The following is a 25199-nucleotide window of genomic DNA, read 5'->3' on the forward strand; positions in this document are numbered from 1 at the left end:
CTAGTTACTGATTATATACAAGAGGTAAAATTTTTAAATGTTAGTAAGATTCTGAGCATTAAAAATAAAATCAAAAGGGGAGTCTGTCTCATCCTTGATTGAGGAATGCTAGAATAAAATTAATTTTTCCAGATTTTAGATTTGATAATTCCGAGTGTGCGAGATATACACATAGTATAGATGGACGGCCATCAGGCAAAGTGTAGATGAACACTTCATAGACCTTGACAGTCCTCTGGCTTTAGATTTGGAAACCCTTCATATAGAGCTAAGATTTGAAGTCATGACAGTTAAAAAAAAAAATGTAGGGCAGGAAGTTTAGATCAAGAAAACTGGAGTGTGAAAAGAGAACTTGCAGTGATGAGTTCATTTGTGGATGAGAAATAAGAGTAGAGGTTGGCAGAACACAGAGAATAAAGGAGTAGGTCAGAGAACCGAGCTAGTGTAGAGCCGTGGGTGCCAGAGCAGAGAGAATGTGAAGCAACCTCGGTGTGATCAGCAGTGCCGATTGCTTTAGAGATCAAGATGATGACAGAATGGCAATGAGCTTTAGAAACAATGAGAAGAATCTAGAATTATCAGTTGATGATATTAGGTTTGACTATGAAGATTTGAGATTACCTTACAGTCTTATTCTATAATTTTCTCCCTTGATAAAGCCCTTTCTATTGTATTGTTATCACCAACAACTCAAAGGTTAGTCAAGAAATATAACATTTGTGTCTAAGAATTATATAATTTTTTTAGGACTTAGAAAGGTCTTAAGGACTTAGAAAGAAAAATATTATTTAACCTATGTGGGATAATACAACTTTTATTTCATATTGAGACAGAATTCACACCACTGTGTTCCATGACTTGAAAAATCATTTCCCTGTAAAAGATCAGTAATGTGTAAATTTTATTTAAAATTTAAGACAAAAAAAAAAATTGTGTTTGAAAGGGGAGATTGGTGTTTTTAAAAGTCTTCTCACCATCTATGTACTTCTCATTTCAAAACAAGGCTAAGTACATGTAATATTAAGGATATTGCTATTATGTAGTATTGAGGCCAGTTGCATTTAATTTATAATAAAAATTTATGTGCAATAATGTCGTTATTCTCAGTTTCTCTCTAGCAGTTGGTGTTACTGACCATTCTCTCTTTGAAATTCTCATGTGTAGCTTCCACATCACCCTATCCTGCTCCCCAGCTCCCAGCAACCTCTCCCTTCTATTGTCATCGTCTTCATATCAAATCCTAAATGTGAGCATTCCCCGAGTTTCACCTCTGTGTCCTTTTATGTATGTGTCTCATGTATTTTCATCCTGGGAGCTTAACCAGTGGACTTCAAACTGTGCTCCAGAGTCCTAAGATTTCTCAGAGCTGCTGTGTAAGGATGGTTTTGCCCATCTTTAAAGTTAAGTAGCCCTGACTCTGTGTATTGGGGTTTTGTGTAAAACTTCAATTGGAAAAGGAAATCATTTCTGCTGCTTAAAAATACATACATAAACAGAGTGAGAGGGAAGGATCAAAAACCATTGAGTTAAATTTCTCTTGTCTGAATGACACCCAAGTGAACACCTCTGATGTTTCAGCCCAGGGCCAGTCCTAGGCTCTCTTTTGTCCCCTGGATGTCTCAGCCTGGCTCGACAGCTATCACTATCACTTCAGATTTCCACACCTGACATAAAATGCACTGTCTTTCTCCTGCAAAGCTAGTTCTCCCTCACAGAAATTTATATTTCTATTCATTGCTTTACTACTCTAAAATACACAAGTTCAAAAGAGAGAATTAGTGTTGTCTTTTCTCTTCATTGCTCAAAGTCATCAGTCTCTAAGACTTGTTGATTTTGCCTTAGATCATGGTTCACATATTTATCCCTTTCTCGCAAATAACACAGCTTCCATAAGGACTGAGGTATCCAGTTTTGGACTGCTCTCTGAATCTCCAAGGAGATCTCTCCGACTCTGGCCACTTAGCCCTATAGTATACTTTGAAATGCTGAGCCAGGTTTCAGTTTTTTTTTTTTTAATAATGTATTCGTTATTATCACCACTCTCATTGTAAACTCCCGAAGCATTTCTTCCTTTTCTGTTTTAGCTGTGTGTAATGGGGATCACGCTAAAGCTCCAAACCCAACAATATTTTATTTAGTGCCTTGTATTTGCTTGGCATTGTGCTAAACACTTTATAGGTATTACTTAATTTTCCATATAATTCTCCAAGTGAGGTATTATTATTCTCTCTATTTTATCAATGGGGAAACAGATTAACCATCCTATTCAAACACAGCAAATAAATGGGAAAAATCAGGATTAGCAGTCTTAACCAATTAGCTCCATAGGCCAAGTGTGTAAGCTGCCTGTTCCCCATTCCCCTTCTTTTAAATGAGGGGAAATGTATGTGGGCTGTTGGGCCAGGACCACTGAAGGCAGCAGTCAAGGGAAAGGGCACTGGCTTTGCTGTTTTTAGAAGTGCCTTAAAGTTTACGTTAAGCCAGTTGTGAATCCATGCATCTTAAAAGAACAGTGCTCCCACCTCCTTCTCTGTGACTACCTTCGGCCTGCCCACCAAAAGGTTGCCCTTTTGTGATATTTTTTGCCTCAAGATTGTCCTTGATGTTGGTCATGAATTGATTTCACTCCATCAAAAAATGTTTTAGATACTGCTCTGAAGTGGCCCTCGTCTGTACTCCTCACTTCCTGGTGACTTCTTTTCTGGTTTCTAAAGTCTGGGGCCAGCCTTATCCCCTGCCAAGCCATGCTCTCTAATTGTGTGTGAGCAAACGCTTAATGATGATGGTGATGTTGACATTAGAGCTACTTTATTAATTCACTCATTGAGTTGTAAACTCATGCGTTTTCTGTGTTCAGTCTTATCCCTAGACCATGGCATTGTCCCTAACGGATAAGGAAGAATAGCTTACTGGTTGAGAGTATGAGCTCCTGAATCAAGCTGCGTACGTGCAAAATTTGAGCCTGCTATTGAATTACTGTCTGACCTTGGACAAGATATTTAAATTCTTTGTGCATTATTTTTCTTTATCAGTAAATATAGTAAAGTACTCACATCGTACAGTTTAAAGATTAAATGAAACGAGATACTAAAATCACGTAGAAAAATACCTGTCAAATAGTAACTACTAAATAAATATTTGTTATTGATGTGTGTGTGTGTGCTCTGTTGTGTCTGACGCTTTGCAACCCCACAGACTCGAGCCAGCCAGGCTCTTCCATCATCCATTGGATTCTCCAGGCAGAAATACTGGAGTGTGTTGCCATTTCTTGTTAGTAGCCCTCAATGAATATTGGTTGACTGCATATTAAGAGTCTAATCTGTACCAGTAAGCACTTTGCTGCGTTTTTTTTTTTTTGCATACATATATTTGCTCCTCAATATCAAAATCACTGCAGATGGTGATTGCAGCCATGAAATTAAAAGACGCTTACTCCTTGGAAGGAAAGTTATGACCAACCTAGACACCATATTAAAAAGCAGAGACAGACCAACAAAGGTCTGTCTGGTTAAGGCTATGGTTTTTCCAGTGGTCATGTATGGATGGGAGAGTTGGACTGTAAAGAAGGCTGAGTGCTGAAGAATTGATGCTTTTGAGCTGTGGTTTTGGAGAGGACTCTTGAGAGTCCCTTGGACTGCAAGAAGATCCAGCCAGTCCATCCTAAGGGAGATCAGTCCTGGATGTTCATTGGAAGGACTGATGTTGAAGCTGAAGCTCCAGTACTTTGGCCACCTGATGTGAAGAGCTGACTCATTTGAAAAGACCCTGATGCTGGTAAATATTGAGGGCAGGAGGAGAAGGGAACGACAGAGGATGAGATGGTTGGATGGCATCACTGACTAAATGGACATGGGTTTGGGTAGACTCCGGGAGGCCTGGCATGCTGTGGTTCACGGGGTTGCAAAGAGTCGGACACAACTGAGCTGAACGGAACTAAACTGAATAACACTGTGAGGTTGATATTATTATTATTATTATTATCCATATCTTACAGGAAGAAAATTGAAACTGAGGTTGAATGACTTGCCCTGGGTCACATAGCTTGTAAACTGTGAGCAGTCAGTATTAGCACATGGTCTGTGTGACTTCAAAGCCCATGGTGCTTTTCCCATACCACTCAGCTTTCACAGAGGCCTTTTCAGTCCTTTCTGCCTAAGTCAGTCATAGTGCATTCCTTGAATTTACTGAGCTAACTGCATCAGACTGTTATTCAGTCATCCAAGTGCATGCTCTGCTTTCTATATTAGGAATACTTTCTTCAAGGGCAGAAATACTGATGCCTCATACGCTGTTTGCATCATTGATGATTACGATTGAATACGTAAATGGCTGAACTGCTATCACTGCTTCTTAAAAGATGGTGGTAAAGGACTACTAAAGGCATCCTCATCAAATAGGAAAGAAAGTTAATACTGCATACTTTTATTTCCCTGTTTATGATTTATTAATTGCCTGCAGTTCTGCAGAGCATATAAAAATTGAAATACCTGTTTTCTTAGGAATTAAAAAATAGCATGACAAACATATCTTCCCTTAAAAAGAGATTTTCTTCCTCCTTTTAGCCGAGAAGTTAAAAATACTGCTGTGGGGGTGTTGAAGTCACCTTTATATGTCTCTGCTTCCTTCTCTCCCCTCACACATACTGAGGCATTTATTCATTGACCCAATTTTAAAGATCTAAGAGTGAAGAAAATAGATAAGGTCCTTGCTCTCGCGGATCTTGTTTTAGTGGGAGGAGACAGGCATAAACAAGTAAAGAAATAAAATCATTACAGACAGTGACCACGTCTGGCATTCCAGAGTTTTCTGTGATGAGGCTGGGAAGTGAGCACCTGGGCTGGGTGGACAGGAGTGAGGGGCTGGCAACACGGCTTAGGCGCACGTCTTCCAAAAAGAGCGCACACGCGGTCCCTGGGCTATTGCTTGGATGCAGCATATGGCTTTTACTTCGCTGTTCATCCACCTAGGTTCAAAGAGACTGTCAACAATAATGCTCTTCCCATGGCAAAAGTAAGAGCGTCAGGCGATTTTCACAGGTGCTCTGTTTCTTTCTTCTACTTCCCAGGGTGAGATAGGGCCTAGAATCAAAGCAGCGCTTGGTTTTCTCTGTACCTGTAAAAGATTAGCCTTAAGTCAACAAGGATGATGCAAGCAGGGGGAAAAAAATGCAAGAAAATAGAGATGGAGCCAAAAAGGACAATTTCTGATTGTAAGAGCTGGTTTCTGTTTCCCATCATGGCGCAAGATGAGAAAGTTCTGCAGGGTTTAGGAGGCACAGCTGCCCTGGCCCTGCAGAGCGGCCTCAGCCTCATTGCCCGGCCAGGTGCTCAGCCCCACTGTGGAAGCACGGGGTTGATTTCCAGTGTGAAACAAGCCAGAAGTAAGGGCTGACACTTCCAGGGGACACTTGTGGTCCTTTTGCCTATAATTAGCACCTCTTAACCCTCAAACTTTCCCGTGCCTTTTTCAGGCTGTGGAAGCGCAAATTCGAAGTTTTGGGCAGACACCGTCTCAGCTGCTCATAGAGCCCCACCCTCCCAGAGGTTCTGCCATGCAAGCGGTAAGTGCAGCCTGCTCTCTCCTCGTTTCTTGCGTCTCTTTGAGACCCTGCTTGACATTCTTAACAGTCTTCCGTTGTACTTGAGCTTCTCCACCACACCTTGGCCTGTTCTTTATGTACTATTTGTGGACCTGGTAGCAGCCAGCAAATACTCCCTGTTCTCCTGGACTCTTAAGGAGGGCAGACATTGCTCCCGTGCTCCAGTATTTCATCAGCGCGTCATGTTCTGTGTTGCAGAATGAAAAGTTCCATCACTGTCTTATATCTCCATTCTGTGGTAGAGAGTGGGTACGTTTTCTGGTTTGATCCTACGAGTGCCTACATTAGTTTTCCTGTTGTGTTTATTCTTTACATCCCAATATTTTCACTTTGGGAATTTTGAAAGTAATCCTAATACATAGGCTATGTTACTGAGAGTCAGGAACCTTGGAGGAAAAAAATGATGGTGTGATATACCAAATACCCAAAGCTTAGTGCCTAGAATGGTGATTTTTCTCTCCTGTGATTCTGAGGGGTAGATAGGCATTTCTTCTGGTTCCCCTTGCCTCCCTTGTGCACTGCTGCGGCAGGCGCCGAGAGGCGAGACTCTCTTTCCATGTGGTCTTTCATCACGCAGGTTGGCCCAGGCCACTCCCACGCGCAGTGTTCCGGGAGAACACTTTTGCATGACTCCTTGATGCTTGCTTTTGAACTTGCACAGCATCATTTATGCTGCTTTCTGTTGGCCAGAGCAAGTCAGAGGCCCGCCTAGAATCAGAAGCAGGGAAATAGACTAGAGCTGCAAAACCTGTGGCTATTCCTCCTTCATGTTTCCTGAAATTTCAGGGGGAAATTCTTTCATGAGAAAATGAATTCAGCATAGGAACACACACTGCATGGCGTGATAAAAATATTTTAAGTGTAGGCTATAGGTGTTTTATTTTTTCTTGAATTGTCCATCAATAAAACTGGTTGCTCATTACTGTTCTAAAGTAAGAACGGGGACATAGAGTCTGTTCCCATAAATGCAATCAGTATTTAGAATAGATTCTAATTCCATGTTGGGGCTTAGAATGTAGGATTTCGCTGGATGCTGGGAAGGAGAGGGGCAGCCAGCAGGGCCCTGGATACAGATGTGGTCCTCTCTGCCTTCGACTCTCTGTCTCTTCCCATCTTTCCTCCTTCTTTGTGTCTTTTCCCCTTTTCCCATCTTTGTCATCATCTTTCTTCTTCCAAGTCTTTTTTCCCCTTCTTTCTCTAATGATACGAATTGACCATTACTATAAACTACAAACATTTAAACATTTATTTGCGTCACCTTTTCCCCTTAGTGTTTTGAAGCAGGGGAAATCATATTTAAAAGAGCATAAAGGGTAGCTTTTAGTGAAAAGCTGACACAGAAAGCGGACATTTGGCAAGAACAATGGAAGATAATGCCATAAAAATAGTAAGAATGATTTATGCTCGGGGACTGGAATTAGTTTTAGTAATAGCTTGTCAATGAGACGCAGGCTGCTGCAGTGCTGGCTAATGGAAGCACCTCCGCTGCTCCACTGACTCTCTACCTGGGTCACTGCACAGCCTTGGTCACTGGGGCCAAGAGGGAGTCCCCCTGCCAAGCCGCTCTCCGTGACCAAAGGATGACTGGCTCTCTCAGGCAGATCAGCCTTCCTGTCCCGGGGGTGGGAAGGCCAGGCCGGCTCACGCTCATTTGAGGACGGGAGGCCATCTTTCCCATTGTCTTTATCTTCTGCATCGAAAACCTGAACTCTTTTTCAGACCTGTGCAAATTGTGCTTTTCCCTCTTACACATATGTGGGTGGGAAACAAAAGTGTGTTAGAAAGAAAGCAGAGTTGTCAACAAGTGCACACGTAATCTGGGAAAACCGAACGAAATCTGGCTATAGTGGTTTCCCGCTTCTATGTCAGAAGGGCTGGCAGGGGCCTGCAGGGTTGATGAGGGTTTCTTTCTCTTCCCCCCGTGACTGGTTGTCCTGCTCATCAGCAGCTGTCACCATCCCTCTGGGTGAACCCAGTATGCCTGGCTGGCTTTTTCTTGCATCTATGCCCCTCATCCCATACTCACTGGCTACGGACGCAATGGCACTCTCCAGAGAGTTTCTTGCTCCTTGCCTCCGTTAGGCGCTCTCATCAGGCTGAAATGCACAGGAACTACCGGAGAGCCAGCATGTTCTCAGGATGCAGGAACGGCTCTGGATATGGTGTCTGCAGCCTTCTGTGGAAGAGGGCTCTTCCTTGCCCTGTGGCTAAGAGTTGGCCCACTAGAGGCACTGTGTGCACAAGACATTCTTCTATGTTAGAGATTTTTCCGTGTTTTTTTAAGGGCATAAACATTGGAATTATTCAATTTGAGCCTGATTGTATTTACAATATGAGCTGTTAAGCTCAGAAATATGTATCAGCTTCCTTTCAGTGAGACTTCATGATGTATGTTGTCATCTGACTTCCTCAGAGTTTATAAATTGACTTTGGTAAATATTATTTTTTTTTTTAAACCCACACAATTGGAAAACACAGTTTGGTTTTCTGAAATGACATTCATTTCCTTTTCTCCAGACTTCATCAAAGCTAGCTTATAGGAAATTTTGTTTGTGGTTGGCTCATTGTTTCTCATTTTTACACAATTTCACAGAAATCCTTAAAACCATGTAAGGGGTTCTTAGCATAACAAAGATTACTTATTGATAGCACAGGTTTTGAAACTCGAAGACCTGAATGTGTATTGCTTTTACTACTATTCAGATGAGTCCCCCCATCAGTGATGACTGCAGCACACACACGCACACAAATGCAGCAGAAATTAAGGCCACCTCGTGCTGTGTTGAGGGCAGGAGCCGTAATATACACCAGGTGTAGTAATTAGCAGGCCCACGAAGGCTGCCTGTTTGTCTGCTTTTGCTGCTGTTGCTGTATCCCCCTGTGCTTTCACACCATCAGATAGTTGGATTTAATTGAGGCCACATCAGATGAGGCATTACTGACACCTTTAATTGAATGAGCATCCAGGGAGGATTAACTCATAATATTGATTGGCTTTTAGCCACTTGCTCAGAGGGGTGTCTGGGTAGCTTATTAGTTGCCTTTATTTACACCTTTATGCAAAGAGTGCAAATAGGAATTCTTAGCGCAATATGTTTTTCTAAGTACTCTTAATAACTTTTTTAAAAGGACTGATAATAAAAATGCAAATGTATTTAATTTTTTATTAGCAGTTCTGAATGAATACATGTTAAATGTGTGTGCCTACACATTTACATATACCTGGTGTTTTGAAATATGGCAATAAGAGAGCAGCCAGAAGCACTTCATCAAGGTGTTTCAATTCTGAATGATACTCATCAGCCATTAGAAAATAGACATGGCTGTGGAGAATTGCCGAAAATGCACAGTGCAATTACTGTATGATAGCACAGTACCACAAAGTATAAATAAAGCCAGTAAATCAGTGTGGTGTTGTGTATGTCTCAGATTATGACATATGGTTTGTAGGAATGTTCTAAATCCTTAGTAGTCTTCCAGATTTATTATGTTGCTAGCTATTAGAACAGTGTTTTGTGTATCATTTCAGTTACATTTTGCTTTTCAAAGGAGAAATCGAAAGGCTTGAGCTTTCATTTCTTTACCGACCCGGAGGAGAGGCATCTAGGTCTTTCTGTTCACCCTTAGCTGCAGCACAAAGCAGTGGCATCCGCATTATAATAGGGCAGTGTTTATGACTTGGTACACTATATAAATATATTGTTTCTACAAGTACACTTAATTATGCATTGCTTTGAAACACCTTTATAATTAAGTTTGTGCATCACGTTCATAAATTATTTCTCTACTGTAATAATGTATGCTGTACAACTGTTGTTTATAAATAGATTTGTTAATGAATTATCTCTTTATTTAGTTGTCAAAATCCTCATACTGACTCAACACAACTTTTGATAGTCCTTGGCGATTACCTTGGCTGGCTTTTGTGCCTATGGCCTGGTCTCATTCTCATATTATTATCTCATGCATAGTAACTGTTGGAATGGTTTAACACAATCCTCAATACTTTGCCTATTTAGAATCTAAATCAAGTCACTCTTTTTAGTTCTTCTTGGGAATGGGGTGGGAAAGAGAGTTAATAAAAATTTATGGATTTTTAAAGTGACCATTCATTTATTTTACTTCAGTCACCTAGAAATTCAACTAATGACATGTGAAAACCAGACAAAATCCTAATTGCTGTTTCTCTGAGCCTTTCTGCTCACTGTGCTCTCACTGGCAACTTGGGTTAACATGGTCTTCCTCTTCTTTTCCTACACCCTCTTTCTTTCCTGTCTTTCCTTGTCTTTTCCTTCTCGTATATTTGGATCTTGTCTTGTCCACTCAACAGTATCTCCTCCTGCAGAGTCCATTGATGTTCACAGACCAAGCTCAGCAGGATGTTATCATGGTCCTAAAGTTCCCCTCCAACTCCCCTGTCACTCACGTGGCGGCCAACACCCAGCCTGGGCTGGCAGCTCCTGCTGTGATCACAGTCACTGCTAACCGCCTGTTCGCCATCAACAAGTGGCACAGCCTTCCAGGTAAGTGAAGACGTACCCTCCTAAGGCACAGTAACTGCTGAGCACTGTATAAAGATAGTGTAAGTGTTAGTCAGTCAGTTGTGTCTGACTCTCTGTGACCCCATGGACTGTAGCTTACCAGACTCCTCTTGTCCATGAAATTCTCCACGCAAGAATACCGAAGTTGGTAGCCATTCCCTTCCCCAGGGCATCTTCCTGACCCAGGGATCAAACCCAGGTCTCCCACACTGCAGGCAGATTCTTTACCATCTGAGCCATCAGGGATCCAAAATACATTGTTATATCCTCCTAAATATATTATATCTCAACATTTAAGCTTTTTAGTTTTCAAACATATTAGTCTGAATCAAAATGTTGAATACTTGGAAAGGTTTAAAGAAGTCCCTCTGAAGCATGTATTAATAACAAAAGTTAAAACACAAACTGTTCTTTGGCATCTAGTGATTTGTCTTTACTCCTTGGAGATAAATATTATCATATACTAATATTCCATGTCATGTCCATAAATAGCCTGTATTGATTTATCAGATGCTCCTTTTTTTCCCACATATTCATTTGCTCCATATACACTTCTCATTGTCGGCCGTGTGCCTTTTTATGCAGGGCATGGAACTATTTGTTGTGGGTGATGGAAAAAAGGACATGTAAATTACGCAGCCAAAATACTATAAACCCTTAAGTATATCCTGTTCTTTCATTAAGTGCTGAAGAATTAGGGTGACTAAGGGCAAGATACTGAAATAACCATTAGACTCATACACCATCACAACTTGAAGAGACACGAGAGTTGGTCTTGTCCAGGCCCACATGCTACCCCTGAAGATGCGGAGCCCCGGGGAGGCTGGCTTGTTCAGTATCACATATGGGGCACTCAGTGGCAGCGCCAGGTTTGAACCCGAGTTTTCTGACTCACATTTTATGATCATTCCTCCATGATTTATTGCCTCTCATTAGAACAGGAATGTTGGGATCTGGATTTAGTACTGTTCCTTGTGGCCACTGGTTAGAAATTCTCTGTTTAAAGAAGGAAAATCTTTCACAGTCCTGAATTATAGGGTTTTTATCCCCAAGCCATTGTTTTAGGTAGGAAATTTGAAAGGATAGCCTTTAATAGTCTGTTAACTTGTTATTAAATCTGTAAAGTGTACATAAAGCACCACCCATTATAATACCTGAAATGGTTGCACAGATATGAATTCTTGAACAAGGGTCTCATGCCACATTAAATGCTAGAATGTTTAGAATGGAACAGAACTGAATTATTGTTCAAATGAAAACTAGATGTACTAACTAACTATGGTCAGTAAGGTAATTTGGTACCCTTTATGAAAAATCCATGGTTGGTGTCAGAATTTCTTAAATATAGCCATTTTCCTGGCCATTAGAAATGAATGATAATATTTGATTAGAGAATAGATTTCATAAATGGTAGAGAAAGTTAAAATTGAGATACATGTAATGTCTCTATTACTAGGTCCTTTTATTCCCTTTCTTCAAGTGAACTTACCTTGCAGCGGTAAATGTGTATGCAGATGACATATTTTGGGACTAAAGATTATAATTTGATTAATGAATTTGATTTTTTTGCTGTTGTTTCTCTAAATACCACTCATTAGAAGAAAAAGATGCTGGTAGTGTGTTCTGTCAGGCACACAGAGGATCATCTTCCTGCGCTGTGTGCATTTTACCTTAGAGCCTGGCATAAGCTCCAGTGTGTGTGGCACCAGGCCCCTCCCAACGATGCTCATCCTGGGTGGCTGCTGTGGCAGCTCTGGGAACTCGTTCAGTTTAAACAGAGCGACAGTACGTATGAGGAGAGACAAACCTTTTCAGCTGCTAGGAAGCCCCAAGCACTCTGCATTCCTGGCTTTCGTCTAGCCTAGCAGTGAGCAGGAGCTAAGCCTGCTCCACCAGAGAGCTGCTAGGCTGATCCTCAGGTGCCAGGCTCCCTCCCTCCCTGTGTGACTGAGCTCCTGACCCTCCCCTTTGAAGCAAGCCCGTGGCCCTGCCTGGAAGGCTGGCTGCCCTTACTGCCTGCTGGTCAGCCCTTCTTCTCCCTGCTCGCCACTGTCCTCTAGACCTGGAAAGTGATTCAGGGGCAGCCTCCTTCTGCTGGAGTGCCCCATATGGGACATCCGACTTCTCTGAGCCCAGGCTTGCTTCTCTGTAAGATAAGAGGAGAGAAGACGGCGTATGCTTTGCCAGCTCCTTGCCTTAAATCCTCCCCATTGAGCCTTCTTTGGGTCTGTGCCTTGCGTCACTGGTGGGTTTTGCCCCTGTCCTCTGGCTTTATAATATGATGCGGCCACTCCTCACCAGATAATGCAAAGAATGATAGCGTATGGAAAAACGCAGGCGATTCTCTTTCTACAACATGCTCCCCAGTTCTCAGTACACCCACACCTAAGAATGTTAAGTATCCATTTTATTAAATCTGTGCCTCATTTCAGGTATGTCATGAACATACCTGATCTTTCATCCTACGTTTTGCTACCTTTACCTCTCAGTGTGCCTTGATTGAAACAAACGTCAAAACTTCCTAACAGTCTCTTCAGTGAATATCAAATTCATGTCACGCTATTTTTTTTTTTAGTTTAGATTCTGATTCTTTTCTGATAGTCTCTGATTCCCATAATTCATTCATAAGACAGCTAGTTCTTGTCAATGTAGTGTCTTGAGTCCTGATTTAGAGAAAAAAATCATCTTTATCCTTCCATCTCATTCAAGGGACCTTGAGGAACATCCAGAAAAAATAAAATAATGGCACCTAACCTTCATAGAGCATTTTCTAGCTTCTGAATACTGTTTTAATCGCTTCACATCTATTAACTCACTGAATCCCCTCGACAACCTTAAGATGTAGGTTCTATACTTAGGTTGAACCATACAAAATTGCCATTTTAATAGGTCAAGCCATCAGGTGTTGGTGATTCCATGAGGTTCAGCCTAACCCATTTAACAGAGCAGGAGCCTGAAACAGTGAGCAGACATGACTGGCCAAAGGCCACACAGGCAGTCAGCGGCAGAAGTGGAACTTGAGGCATCACCAAAAATAGCTTACCCGCTAAATCTCTTTCACTGACAGTTTGGTTTTAATGTATCTGTGATCCCAGATTCCTAAAGACATAGAAACAGCTTCTCAGGGTATTAGTGTTGATGGGCACTGGAGTTGCTAGAGTAAATGCTGTGTTGGTAAATCAGAGGCTGAGCTTTTCCCTGATGAGTCTCTGTGTGCTGTGATTTCTTTACTGGCAGAGCTGTAATCAGCAAAAACAATACCCTTAGCGAAAGAGGGAGTCCTGAGGCTTTCATTTTTCATCTACTTTAATATCGTATGTATACTCAACTATAATTTTTAGTGCTAGTATTATACTCAGGTATTTTATCATATTAGTGATCTTCCAAAAGATCATTGAAAAGGCCTTGAAAAGTTGGTATTTACTAACAGCGGAAATGCTGACATAATGATTTTAAAATTAATCTAATGAACACATTGGAATGTATGCCATTTTTATTTTCAGCCCCTCAAGGACAGTCAGATGTCTTAAAATCTGATGATATTAATATCATCTTAATCTTAGAATCTGATGATATTAAGCAGAGCTCTAATACCAACCAAGCAGTAGTTAAAATGCTTATGAGTCTATAAAAGGCAGATATTGACCAAAGTGATGGCTGAGTCATTGGAGGAAAATCTTTTGGAAAAGGACCAAGAATTTAACTCTCAGAATTACAAAGCTGAAAAGATTATCTGTTCTAAACCCTTCATTCTGGGGCTTATGATTTGCCCAAGGTTGCACAAGTGGCCAGTGGTCAGTCCTGCTTCCTACAATACCTCTTATCCACCAAAAACCCTTCTACCTTTCACGGGGCTGCAGCCTATAAAAGCTCTTTTCCATCACAAAATAGGTACCTCTGAATCCTTAAAACCATTTTGAAAATTAAACAAACTGTCCTTAGTATGGATTGATTTTTGTTCCTCATTTGCTTCTCATTATTTTTAAATGGAAACCATGGAAATATTAAATATTAATAAAAGTTTTTTTTCAACCGCAATCAAATCTTCAGGAAAACATTTCAGCCAAATGCATTTAACTGAAACATTTATCTGCAGATAGCTTTCTTTATTTTTATTCCAACTTTCAATTGATTGATTTAAGTGATGGATGAAGCATTGAATGTTCTTTGACTTGGAGCTTTCCCTTTCTCCATCATAAATTGACGTTTTTGTGGATCCTTTGTGCTGCAGCATTCAAAACTGCCTTTTTAAGAAGTAACAAAAAAACTAGTATTTGCTACAGTCAGCAGATGGTTGTCACATTTTGTTTTCAGCGCTCTTTACCACTTAATTTTGTTTTGTTGCGGCATCAGAGGTTGCCAGTCAAGCATCTGCTATAGCTTATGGCCTAGGACTGGAGCCACTGCTGATGGCACATGTTCAGAACGGCGCTAATCTAAAATAAATGTTTAATAAGCTAGCCATAGAAGCACCTGGATTTTTTGTTTGTTTAAATTTCACAAAACTGTCTTGAGAGATTTGGAGGTTGGAAACAATTCTACATGAGATTTGACTTAAGCATTTTTATGTAGCTCAGTATATGAAAAATAATGCTCTCTCTCTTTTTTTTTTTTTTATCTTTTGTGAATTCCAGCTCATCAAGGTGCTGTACAAGACCAGCCATACCAGCTGCCAGTGGAAATCGATCCTCTCATAGGTCTGTCACTTCCTTCTCTCTTTGCGATTCATTAAGCTCTGTATGGTGGCCCTGAAGTGTAGATTACAGTTGTTTTTCACTTGCTGGTTGCTGGGAATGGAATTTTCCTGATAAACCATTTGCATGCAAATTGGAATGCAATGAGCTGTGGCTATGCTGGTATTTCATCAACTCCCCCTCGTTGGTTTGCCTAATTTGAACAGGCCTAGGACGCGTGTCACTGAAAATTAATATGGATGCTGTAATAATGTGTGATTGAGAATGCGCATGAAGTACTGTCAGGATAATATTGGATCTTTTCATCACTCAGACTTGTTGATGAGCAGGAGCGAGGCACGTTATGATGAATTGGTGCCCCAGTAATGTGATGGAGCTCCTTTGCTAGGGAAATTTTCATAATAACAGTGGGTTCTTAGCAGCTCTGTGTTGAGAAAAATAAAACTGTAGTGCCAGGGTTTCATCATTAAAGGAGATCAATCCTTTCTTCCTGGACCCTCCTTCCAGTCTGAGGGGATTAATGTGCAACTGCAGAGCAGTTTCAAAGTTGAAATATATTGCCCAGCCAATGGCAGTGTTAAGATATTTGTATTCATTTTCCTAGGGTCCTGCAGCCCAATAAATTGCCACTGGAGGTTAAATTTGTTCAGGGGGAAAAAAAAAGTAGAAGGAGACCAGAAAGAGCCATTGGGATGAAATGAGCATCTGCGGCAGACGACTTTGCTGTGCTTTTTGAGTAGGTTAGTTGAAATCTCTAGTTTAGCATTTTCCAGCCTATCCTGGGGATTTCAACTGTGACTTCACTAAGAATGGTATACCTTGGTATTGAAGATAACTGTTCAATAGCTTTTAGAATAAAAAACCTAATTGCCCAGCTGTAGGGGTATGTTGCTAGCATGGATGTTTGTGTTTGGCTTGTAATTTTGTCATATTTCCCCAGCACAAATGAATATGTTAGGATTTTTAAGTTTTTAGATAACCATAAGAATAAGCGGATTTATTATTTTAAAATTCAAGGTGCTCCTTGTGCCCATGGCACTTTTTTTTTTTTTTTTTTGTCTCTAACACCATTGTTTCAGTGGGGAGTTAAATGGCCAGCATTTGCAGATGAATTATCAGATGAGCTAAAATAACCTTAAGCTCTAAACTGTCTGTTATCATTTTCCCAAATATAAGCAGAAGTCTAAGAATTAAGTGTCTATATGAAAGACAACCAATACCCTGGTTCCTGAATCTTGTTTTGCTTTGAGTAGATATGATTTGCCATATGTATATTTTTTTTAATTAAATGCCCACTTGGGTAAAGTTCTAAGAGTCAGGAAAATAATAAAACCCATTTGTTGTGCCACTTAGAGCCTGGTTTCTGAAGTACAGAATCATTGTTTGTCTTAAAACTTGATAATGAATATCGTACAGTATAAAGTCTAAATGAATTCAGAAATGGTAACCCTGTAGAGAAGGCATGGGGGAAAGGGGTGAGATAGTCAATATTTTAGGTTTTGTGGGCCATAAGGTCTCAGACCCAACTATTTAACTCTGCTGTTATAGCACAAAAGCAGCCATAGATGATACATAAACAAGCGAGCATTGCTGTGCTCCAGTAAAACTTCATATGCAAACCCAGGCACAAGCCAGATTCAGCCTTCAGGCCATAGTCTTCCCTGCTGACCATTGGTCATCAGACTGTTCCGGGTCTCCTGAAGTAGTTGTTTAAAACCATGAATCTTCTCACACATTTTTAAGTTGATGTCTAAAATATTTTAATGTGATATCATCACACATTTAAATAGTTGCAAAGATTATGATTTTTGGCATAGCGTGTAAAATTTTGAATACATCCAGCAGACACTAAATATCAAAGTCACTTGATAGTCAACCTTTTCTGTTTTTAAAAAATTCATTGGAAGAAATTTTTACCATTTGAATGTTTTTCTTATCTTGATTTGTACTTTCATTCTGCTTTCCCTACACAATTTTATTTTAACTGTAGAAAATTGATTACCCCATTAAACAGTTTTCAGCAATAAAAATATATATGTAAATATAAATGTTGAGATTTCCTGTGACCTTAAGGCCCAGCTTTGAAAAATTAATCCTCATTGAGTTATTAAAAATATTAATACATATTTATTAAAATTACAAATAATAAATTTTAGTACTATTAAACATACACAACACATATTTATTGAAAATAGGAAATACAGCTTTAATGAATGGGAGTGTCTCCCTAAATAGTTCATGTATTCATGGATAAACATTATTTGTTGCTGAAAGAGAATTTGTCAACAGTTCTATCCTAATTTTTTGTTTTTTATAGATGGATGCTCTCAGGAGTGTTACTCACATGAGAAGATAGATGGGAAAGGAGAGAGTTTTGTTTTAGCAATGTCATTCAGATCTTCAAACTCTTCCCGAGTTACGTGACAAAATTCATAGAGTGACATATTGTTAAGGATTACTTTTATGTTTTATCATTAAATAATCATTTTAACAATCTATCACTGAAACTTATTTTTAATGATCTATCAATTGACAGCGTGATTAGATCCTCCTTCCATTTATTGAAAGCAGTGAATTGGAAACCACCTGCCCTGCAGAATGATGTGATACCTAGGCATTCACTTTCTAGCATCACATCAATAGTTTGAATTGTCTCTTTATTTGGCTCTCAAGAGATTTTTGTACCCTGGAGTAAAGCACCATAGTAAGATTCTGTCTAGTGGAAGAAGAGCGAGCAAAAAGGGAGGTAGGAAAGGAAAACTCACAGGAGAGTTCTCAGGCAAATCTGTTTCAAGCTAGAGAACTCGTGAAAGTTGCGGAACCAGAAATTGATTCCCTGAAAACCATCTGTGCCTGTGTATCCCTTGGGAAATCTTATACCACCCCCCCGCAATGCCCCCTGACAAGGGTATACATGCTCCAGTTTGTAGACTGCTTATCTAGACAAATATACCTAATTTTCATAAAATAAAAATACTTTCGGTACTGAATCTTGTGAGGTTTACTAGAGAAAACAGTAAGATAAAGAAAAGGCAGTTGTAGGGTAGGTTATATAGACTAAATGGATGGATGGACGGACAGATAGATTAGGGGTTGCAGTGTTAAATTATCAGTAATCACTTATTTGGAAAACAGTTCATCTGAATGCTGAACGGGCATCAGCCTTTACCCATGACAAGTTTGTGGTCATTCAATTCAAAATTCTATACATGTCCAGGTCTGTCAAATTAGGTCCTCCCAGTTGGGAAGATCTCCTGGAGAAGGAAATGGCAACGCACTCCAGTGTTCTTGCCTGGAAAATCCCATGGATGGAGGAGCCTGGTAGGCTACAGTCCATGGGGTTGCAAAGAGTCAGACATGACTGAGCGACTTCACTCACTCACTCAGGAAATAATGCCAAAAAGACTAGTGAAAGTGTATATATCATATAAGCGAAAGTCATATAAACATTAACAAAAATATGATATTTTTATAATTTTCATGTGGAATGAAGAACTGCAGTAACCAGTATAGAAAATACCATATATCTTGTTTTAAATTGCTAGGTTTTTGGAAATTAAAAGATTTAATTGTATCACACAGGTTCACTGCAGTGAGAGGCTAATGTCTTTCCATGATATACTATGATACACAAAAGCTTTTTCACCTGCCAGGAACTTCCCTTTGTGTGGAAGGAGGGGGCACGTGATTCCTGACTAGAGGCCTACCCTTTTTACTACTGCTATCACTTTCTAGGCCATTAATCTCCCCAAAGTATAGGAAGCCCATTATCAAACAGTTCTCTAATAATCTTACATGGTTAGGTTGTACAGTCAGACACCAGCAGAACTTTGCCGTATTTCACGTGAATACGTGTGCCATGTTCTGTATGCCATGAGGGCAAGGGGTATTTTATTTCTCTGTATCCCAGCGGAAGACTGGAAAGTATTTTGAACACTTTTTTTCTTCCGTATTACTTTCTGAGCCTTCTATTGAATTGGCCATCTTAACTTATTACCTATAATGAATAGAACATAAATATATTTCTATTTTTAATTTTTATCAATAATGCATTTATAGTATTTTTTTCCAATAAAAACTGAAAGCTGTGATACAAAGAACATAATAATTAGATGTAGACATTTATTTTGTTCTGATTTCTGGTATGATCAAGTTTTTTTTTTTTTAGCAGTATAAAAACTATGATTTGTGTTGGAAAGTTGATAATGAAATAACTCCTAGATCACGAACAGCAGAGCTTTCTATTTGGTTGGCTTCATAATGCCAAAGAAGGCACCTCCGTGAAAATTCCTTTGCTGATAATGACATGGCTGATAGTGTGTTTCTAGAGGATTGTTACTCTTCACATGCCTGTGATGCTGTGCTGTGTCTGACCTTATGCCTTGTGACAGACTCCGTCTCAGGTGCTCTGCAGCACTCTGAAAATATCCTGCCAGACTGTCTTGCTTTATTGTTTACAGAAGTAGCAAGAAAGTTGCTGTGTGCTGTGCTTTGACTTTTTCGATTACAAGTATCCTTAATAAATAGTCATCGTGCCCTTTTCTTGCATGAAGGTGCGGCTGTGAACGGGGGAAATGGGAGTTCACATCTGGTCAAATTAAAGACCTGTTAAAGTCAGACTAGTACAAGATGCTCCAATATTTCACATATATGACATTTAAATTCGAATATCTCTTCCTGTGACAAAAAGTTAGAGGTAATAGATTGTCACAGCATGAATCCATTCTCCTGACAATAGATGTAATGAGATTGTCAGAAACACAAACCTAACTGGGATGCAGTCTGGAGATTCTAATCTAGTTTGGTCCTGCCCAAGAGCTAGATAGCATGTTCTGAGAATTGTATGCTCCGTATTTTAAATTTGTAGTGTATTATTGTTTCTTTTCCTCTAGGCAGAATTTCTTACCGAGCTGTTGAAGTTGGCTACCCTCATTCTTCCAACAATCGGATTGTGTTTTCCTGTGGTTTTTCAAATATTATTGTATTTAAAATTAAAGATCAAATGTTTTTATCCTGGAATGTGTTGTCTCTCCTCCCTTGTCCCCAGCCCCCAGCATGACAAATTACGGGATTTCTTTGCGCATGTGGGTTTATAGGCTTTTTTTTCCCCCTCTGTTCTTACAGCCAGCAATACGGGAATGCACAGAAGGCAGATCACTGACCTCTTAGACCAAAGCATTCAGGTCCATTCCCAGTGTTTCGTCATCACGTCGGACAACCGCTACATCCTGCTCTGCGGCTTCTGGGATAAGAGTTTCCGCGTCTATTCTACGGACACAGGTAACCGCATCATTTCTTTATCAGTGAACCCAAGGTTACAACAAGTGGCCGTAGGAGGCTTAAAAGGCTTTCTCATCTCCCCTGTAAAAGTTACAGAATTCTAAAATGTGTAAAGTATAGTTTTCCCCTTCAAGTAATAATCTACTCTATAATCCATTAATAAGTTAACTTCAGAATGTCTGTAAAGGGGCAGGTTTTGGTAGGTCTGTCTCCCAAGTGAATGATTCATTGTGAAGGCATGTCCTGGTGAGTAAATACCGTGTGCCCATGCATATTCATATGGCTAGCGCACATACTTACAGGTGTGCTTCCCCACTTTAATATTGTCTAAAGGTTATTTTTTCCCCTGGAAATTCTAAGTGTGTTTCCTGTGAGTGGGTATCTTGTCTCCACCCAGTTCCATTGAATCTTGCTGAAAACCACACCATCGTGAAGAAAGGTAGCGGACTCCTTATTAATTTGCATGCAACTCCCTAAGGGACTAACCAAACTCAAATCAGTATTATTATAGGATATCCAGTCCAATGAATGGTTGTATATTTTTGCATATAGGCAATTAAGAACATTGAAAAATTTAATGGAGTCTCTTTAAAGTATTTTAGAAACTGGTAGAGGATGACATAAACTTACACTGAATGTGTAGTTGTATATTTAAAATAATTAAAATTAGATAGTAATGCATTAGAACTTAAATACCATGGAAGTAGATAGTTCAACAAAAACAAGGATCTACAAATGATTATATTGATTAAATGTTCTGGGGATAGGAAATGTTTTAAATTGAAATTTCTAAGTAACTGTTTTACAGCAAATCCTCTTTCAGTCATGTTAGTAAATCTCTATACAATGTATGAGTCCATACTCCTACTTTAGTAAGTATAGTATATTAAAAAATTAATTCTTGGGTATTCAGGGAGTTTGTCCTAGCTACATTCTGATGACTGTATTTTAACCTAACAATGAGAGAGTAGGGAAAATAGTTGAATATGTGCTGTGTATAGAATAAACCCTAGAAGTTAGACATGATCTCGTTTAATTTTTATTTCAGGGAATCAATGACCTAATATTTTTATAATTTACTTCTTTATTCTGGAGGTAGGTTCAGAAAGAGAACATCATTCAGGTCTTCCAGATTACTTGGGCTTTGACTAGATGGTTAGGTCTATGATATTAATTACTGTTGAACCTAAAACTCCCCTGGAATTCTTTAAAAATGCACTGGAGATTGACAAGTTTTCCTAAAATTATTTATTATTATAATAAATTTTCTCTGGCTTAATATTCAAGTTTAAATTTTAACCTTTTCTTTCACTATTAAGGTAATGACAACCTTAGTGTTATTTGACCTCAAACTATGCTCCCTTCTTCACAGACTTTCAGACTAAAATTGTTACATCCTCTCACGAGGTTTTCTTAAACATTCTTTTAGATTCATATTGTTTTTTATACATTGAAAATTATCTTTCAATTTATGCACAGTAAAATTCCTTATTTTGGCCTTTAGTTCCATTAATCTCAGGGCATTGTATCCAGTTTTGCAACCACCCCCACAGTTAAGATGCAGAGCAGCAGAAAATCCCCGGAAACGCCTCGGGTTGCCCTTCGTGGTCAGTTTCTTCCCTCACCTCAGCCTCTTCAGGACTGCTGATATACTCTTCATCTCCGTAATCACGCCTTTTGCAGAATGTCCTAAAATGGGATCATATATTATGTCAATCTTTGGGTTCAACATTTGAGCCTTTCTGAGTTTGTTGACATTTCTTATCATCTTAAAGACACTGAATATTGATATTTGTAAATTAAAGCTAACCTCTTTAACCTTTTACTTTAACCTTTGTAAAGTAAAAGCTAACCTTGAGGCTTCCCTTGTAGCTCAGTTGGTAAAGAATCTGCTTGCAATGCAAGAGACCTGGGTTCGATTCCTGGGTCAAGAACATCTCCTGGAGAAGGAAATGGCAACCCACTCCAGTATTCTTGCCTGCTGCTGCTGCTGCCGCCAAGTCGCTTTAGTCGTGTCCGACTCTGTGCGACCTCATAGACGGCAGCCCACCAGGCTCCCCCGTCCCTGAGATTCTCCAGGCAAGAACACTGGAGTGGGTTGCCATTTCCTTCTCCAATGCATGAAAGTGAAAAGTGAAAGTGAAGTCGCTCAGTCGTGTCTGACTCTTAGCAACCCTATGGACTGCAGCCCACCAGACTCCTCGTCCGTGGGATTTTCCAGGCAAGAGTGCTGGAGTGGGGTGCCATTGCCTTCTCTGATTCTTGCCTAAAGAATCCCATGTCCTGGCAGGCTACAGTCCATGGAGTTGCAAGAGTTGGACATGACTTCAGCAACTAAGCCACCACCCCCAAAGCTAACCTCACTTTTATATAATACTCATAATAAAACAATTCTTATAGTCACACAGGTCTCTAGAATTTATAAAATATCTTCTTTCTCATCTATGATATTGTGTCAGCCTCACAGTAATCTTAGGAAATCAAATGGGCATCCATAGGCCCATTTTTTCAATGATGAAATCAAGGTTTGAAAAAGTTAAGTAACTTGTTGAAATTTGCATAGGTGATGGTGCTAGACCTGGGCATTGGAGGTCTTCTGACCTCAGATGTGGCATCTGGGTGATTAGTCCATTTTATCTCATACAAGTGTTACCCATTTAAAATCTAGGTTCCTAGAATGTCTGCCATGTTACTTTAGACTTAATAAACTAGATGGCATTCCTTTCTCTCTTTCCAAAAGCCTTCTACTTCATTGTTTTTTAAAATGTGCTCAAGTGTGTGTATGTATAAAACACTTTGATAAGAAAGTAGTCTCAATTTAAACTTCATTTCAGTGGGACTGAGCACGCACACCAAAAATATTTATACTTTCCAGGAAAGCTTTGAAGAAACTCTCATATGATAATTCTAATACCTTTCTTAATATCTTGTATACAAACTCTGATGCAAATTTTATTTAAAATTATTTAAATTTTAAATGTGTCAGTGTCTTCATGATGATAGGAATATTAAATGTTTTCTCCTAAGTTTAGCAGAAAAATTGTATGATCAATAATACATAATGGCAGAGCTATCACAAGTGTTGAATTCAATTATATTTTGGCACGTAAGCCAAAAGAAAAAAAATCCTTCTCTTATTAGATTTGGCGGGGTGGGGAGGCGGGGCTAGAGAGAAACACGGTTGTAGCAGGAAATTCTTTAAACATAAATCATGTTTTCAGGACACAACCAGAGCAGCAGAGGCAACAATAAAACCTTCCCCCGGCAGTAGGAATTATTTTCAGGCCACATTTTAGAGTCAGTGGTGCAGAGTCCCGAGCTTGAATTTTTTTTTTTTTTATTTGTAGCACAGCTGTCAAATAAAACATTAACTAGAAAATTTGTTCTGTCAAAAAAAGGATATTCTAGTGCTTGTGGTAATATTTGATATTAGTGTGTGGAGAGGTGGACTGGTATTAAAGGAAACAAAAAATAAAGCTTGAGGAACACTTATGAGATTATCAGAAAATAATTTACCAAAAAGAACAGCAGGTATTTATATGCTGTGATTTATTTAGAAGGAGTGAACCTCCACCTCACAGCAATAACAAATATTGCTGAGGAACACTGCCAGACAGGAAAAAGCAAACTGAAAAAAAAGGATAATGTTTTCCAGAGTTGAGCCCAAAGTATAAATTGTGGAGAATGAAGTTAATTTGTATTAAAACATGAAACTCTTCAGATGTAAACACTTACCTGTCACCCCCTCATCTCAGTCTTCCCTGGCGCCCAGGCTACGTTTGTTCTCTCCTGGTTTTCTCACTGCTCGTCTCCACTTTTCTAGTAGCTAACACTGGCCACAGTTACGTGTCTGTTTCTGTTTGTTTAATAAGGGCAGGAACCGTTTCTCTGTTTACCACTATATACAAGTACAAAGATCTAATGCTCGGCACTTGGTAGGTGCTCAATAAATGTTTGTTGAATGAAAAATAAGTGTGATAACTTTTAGGGGCAAAAATTAAAACCCTGGGAAATTTTAATTAAAAAAGAAACCACAGTCTGAATATACATGTTCCTAACACTGACATTGTAGACATAGAATGATGACTTAATTAATGAGAAGTAACAAATTATTATGTGTCTTGAGAAATTCTGACAGTCTTTTTAATCCATCCCACTTTTACAGCTAAAACTTTCCCCTTTGTTCTCACTAGCTGGAAACTAAGCAGGTTACCAAGCAGACAGTTGCTCTTTCACAGGCCTCCTGGTGTACGTGGAGCATTTGGGTTTTCTGTTTTGCCACAGACCTCACATACCTAGATGTATTACTTTGCTCATCTTCACTTCTACAGCCCACTGAATTGATGGTTGTCAAATCTTAAATAAGTCTACTCTAAATAACCTATTTAAATCACTCGTATAGTTGACATGCTCTGAGCATTTAGCATAGGCTGAGGCGAAAGTCACTATACATACTCTGTGATCAAAAACATAATCACATTATGGGGTGTTCAGTATTTTCAGTAGTTAAAACTCATGATTTAGCTTTCACTTTTCTAATTAGTACTCCTTTCCTGATGGCTCAGACAGTAAAGAATCTGCCTGGAATGCAGAAGACACAGGTTTGATCCCTGGGTCAGGAAGATCCCCTGGAGAAGGGAATGGCTACCCGCTCCAATATTCTTATCTGGAGAATCCCATGTACAGGTTAGCCTGGTGGGCTTCAGTCCATGGGGTTACAGAGTCTGACACGCCTGAGCGACTGTCACTTTCTAATTTGTAGTAAGAGTACATTGAGCTACCTTTTGTCTCATCCTTAGTTAGGTCTTCCGTCTAATCTAAGTCCAGCCATTTTACCACTAAACCTCTCTACTTTGTCCTTCGTATCAATTGGAAATGATAAAAATTATTATACTTTTAATATTTAATTTTCTTTTTCTTTTCCATTTTTTAATTCTAGAAAGTCTTGAGTTCTTATATTTTTATTGATGAAGTTAATTTTTAAAATGAAAGGTTCTGGTGTTAATTTAAAAGATTGGAGAAATTCAAAAGTGAACATTTTTAATACTTCTTAGTTAAAGTACCTGCTTTGACTAAAGTCTTTTT

The 25199-nt window shown here is 39.4% G+C and overlaps 1 protein-coding gene and 1 long non-coding RNA gene across 11 annotated transcripts in view; one reads left to right on the plus strand and one right to left on the minus strand.

Moving 5' to 3' along the window:
• Positions 1 to 25199, plus strand: part of LRBA (LPS responsive beige-like anchor protein) — a 749961-nt gene that overhangs the window by 692020 nt on the left and 32742 nt on the right. For 5 of the 10 annotated variants that reach the window (XM_015101368.4, XM_060400970.1, XM_042234941.1 and 2 more), the window contains 4 exons: positions 5471 to 5560; positions 9930 to 10122; positions 14775 to 14837; positions 19959 to 20114. In XM_015101368.4, the coding sequence (XP_014956854.3) occupies positions 5471 to 5560; positions 9930 to 10122; positions 14775 to 14837; positions 19959 to 20114 (502 nt within the window). The remainder of the gene's footprint in view (positions 1 to 5470; positions 5561 to 9929; positions 10123 to 14774; positions 14838 to 19958; positions 20115 to 25199) is intronic. The other 5 variants (XM_060400971.1, XM_042234943.1, XM_060400973.1 and 2 more) reach the window with 1 other exon arrangement.
• Positions 16570 to 23966, minus strand: LOC132658032 (uncharacterized). The gene is made up of 2 exons (XR_009596985.1): positions 23850 to 23966; positions 16570 to 21803 (listed from the first exon to the last, which is right to left on the minus strand). It is a non-coding gene; the product is annotated as an uncharacterized LOC132658032 (long non-coding RNA).

The sequence above is a fragment of the Ovis aries genome, chromosome 17 (assembly GCF_016772045.2).
Source record: "Ovis aries strain OAR_USU_Benz2616 breed Rambouillet chromosome 17, ARS-UI_Ramb_v3.0, whole genome shotgun sequence".
Taxonomy (NCBI): Eukaryota; Metazoa; Chordata; class Mammalia; order Artiodactyla; family Bovidae; genus Ovis; species Ovis aries.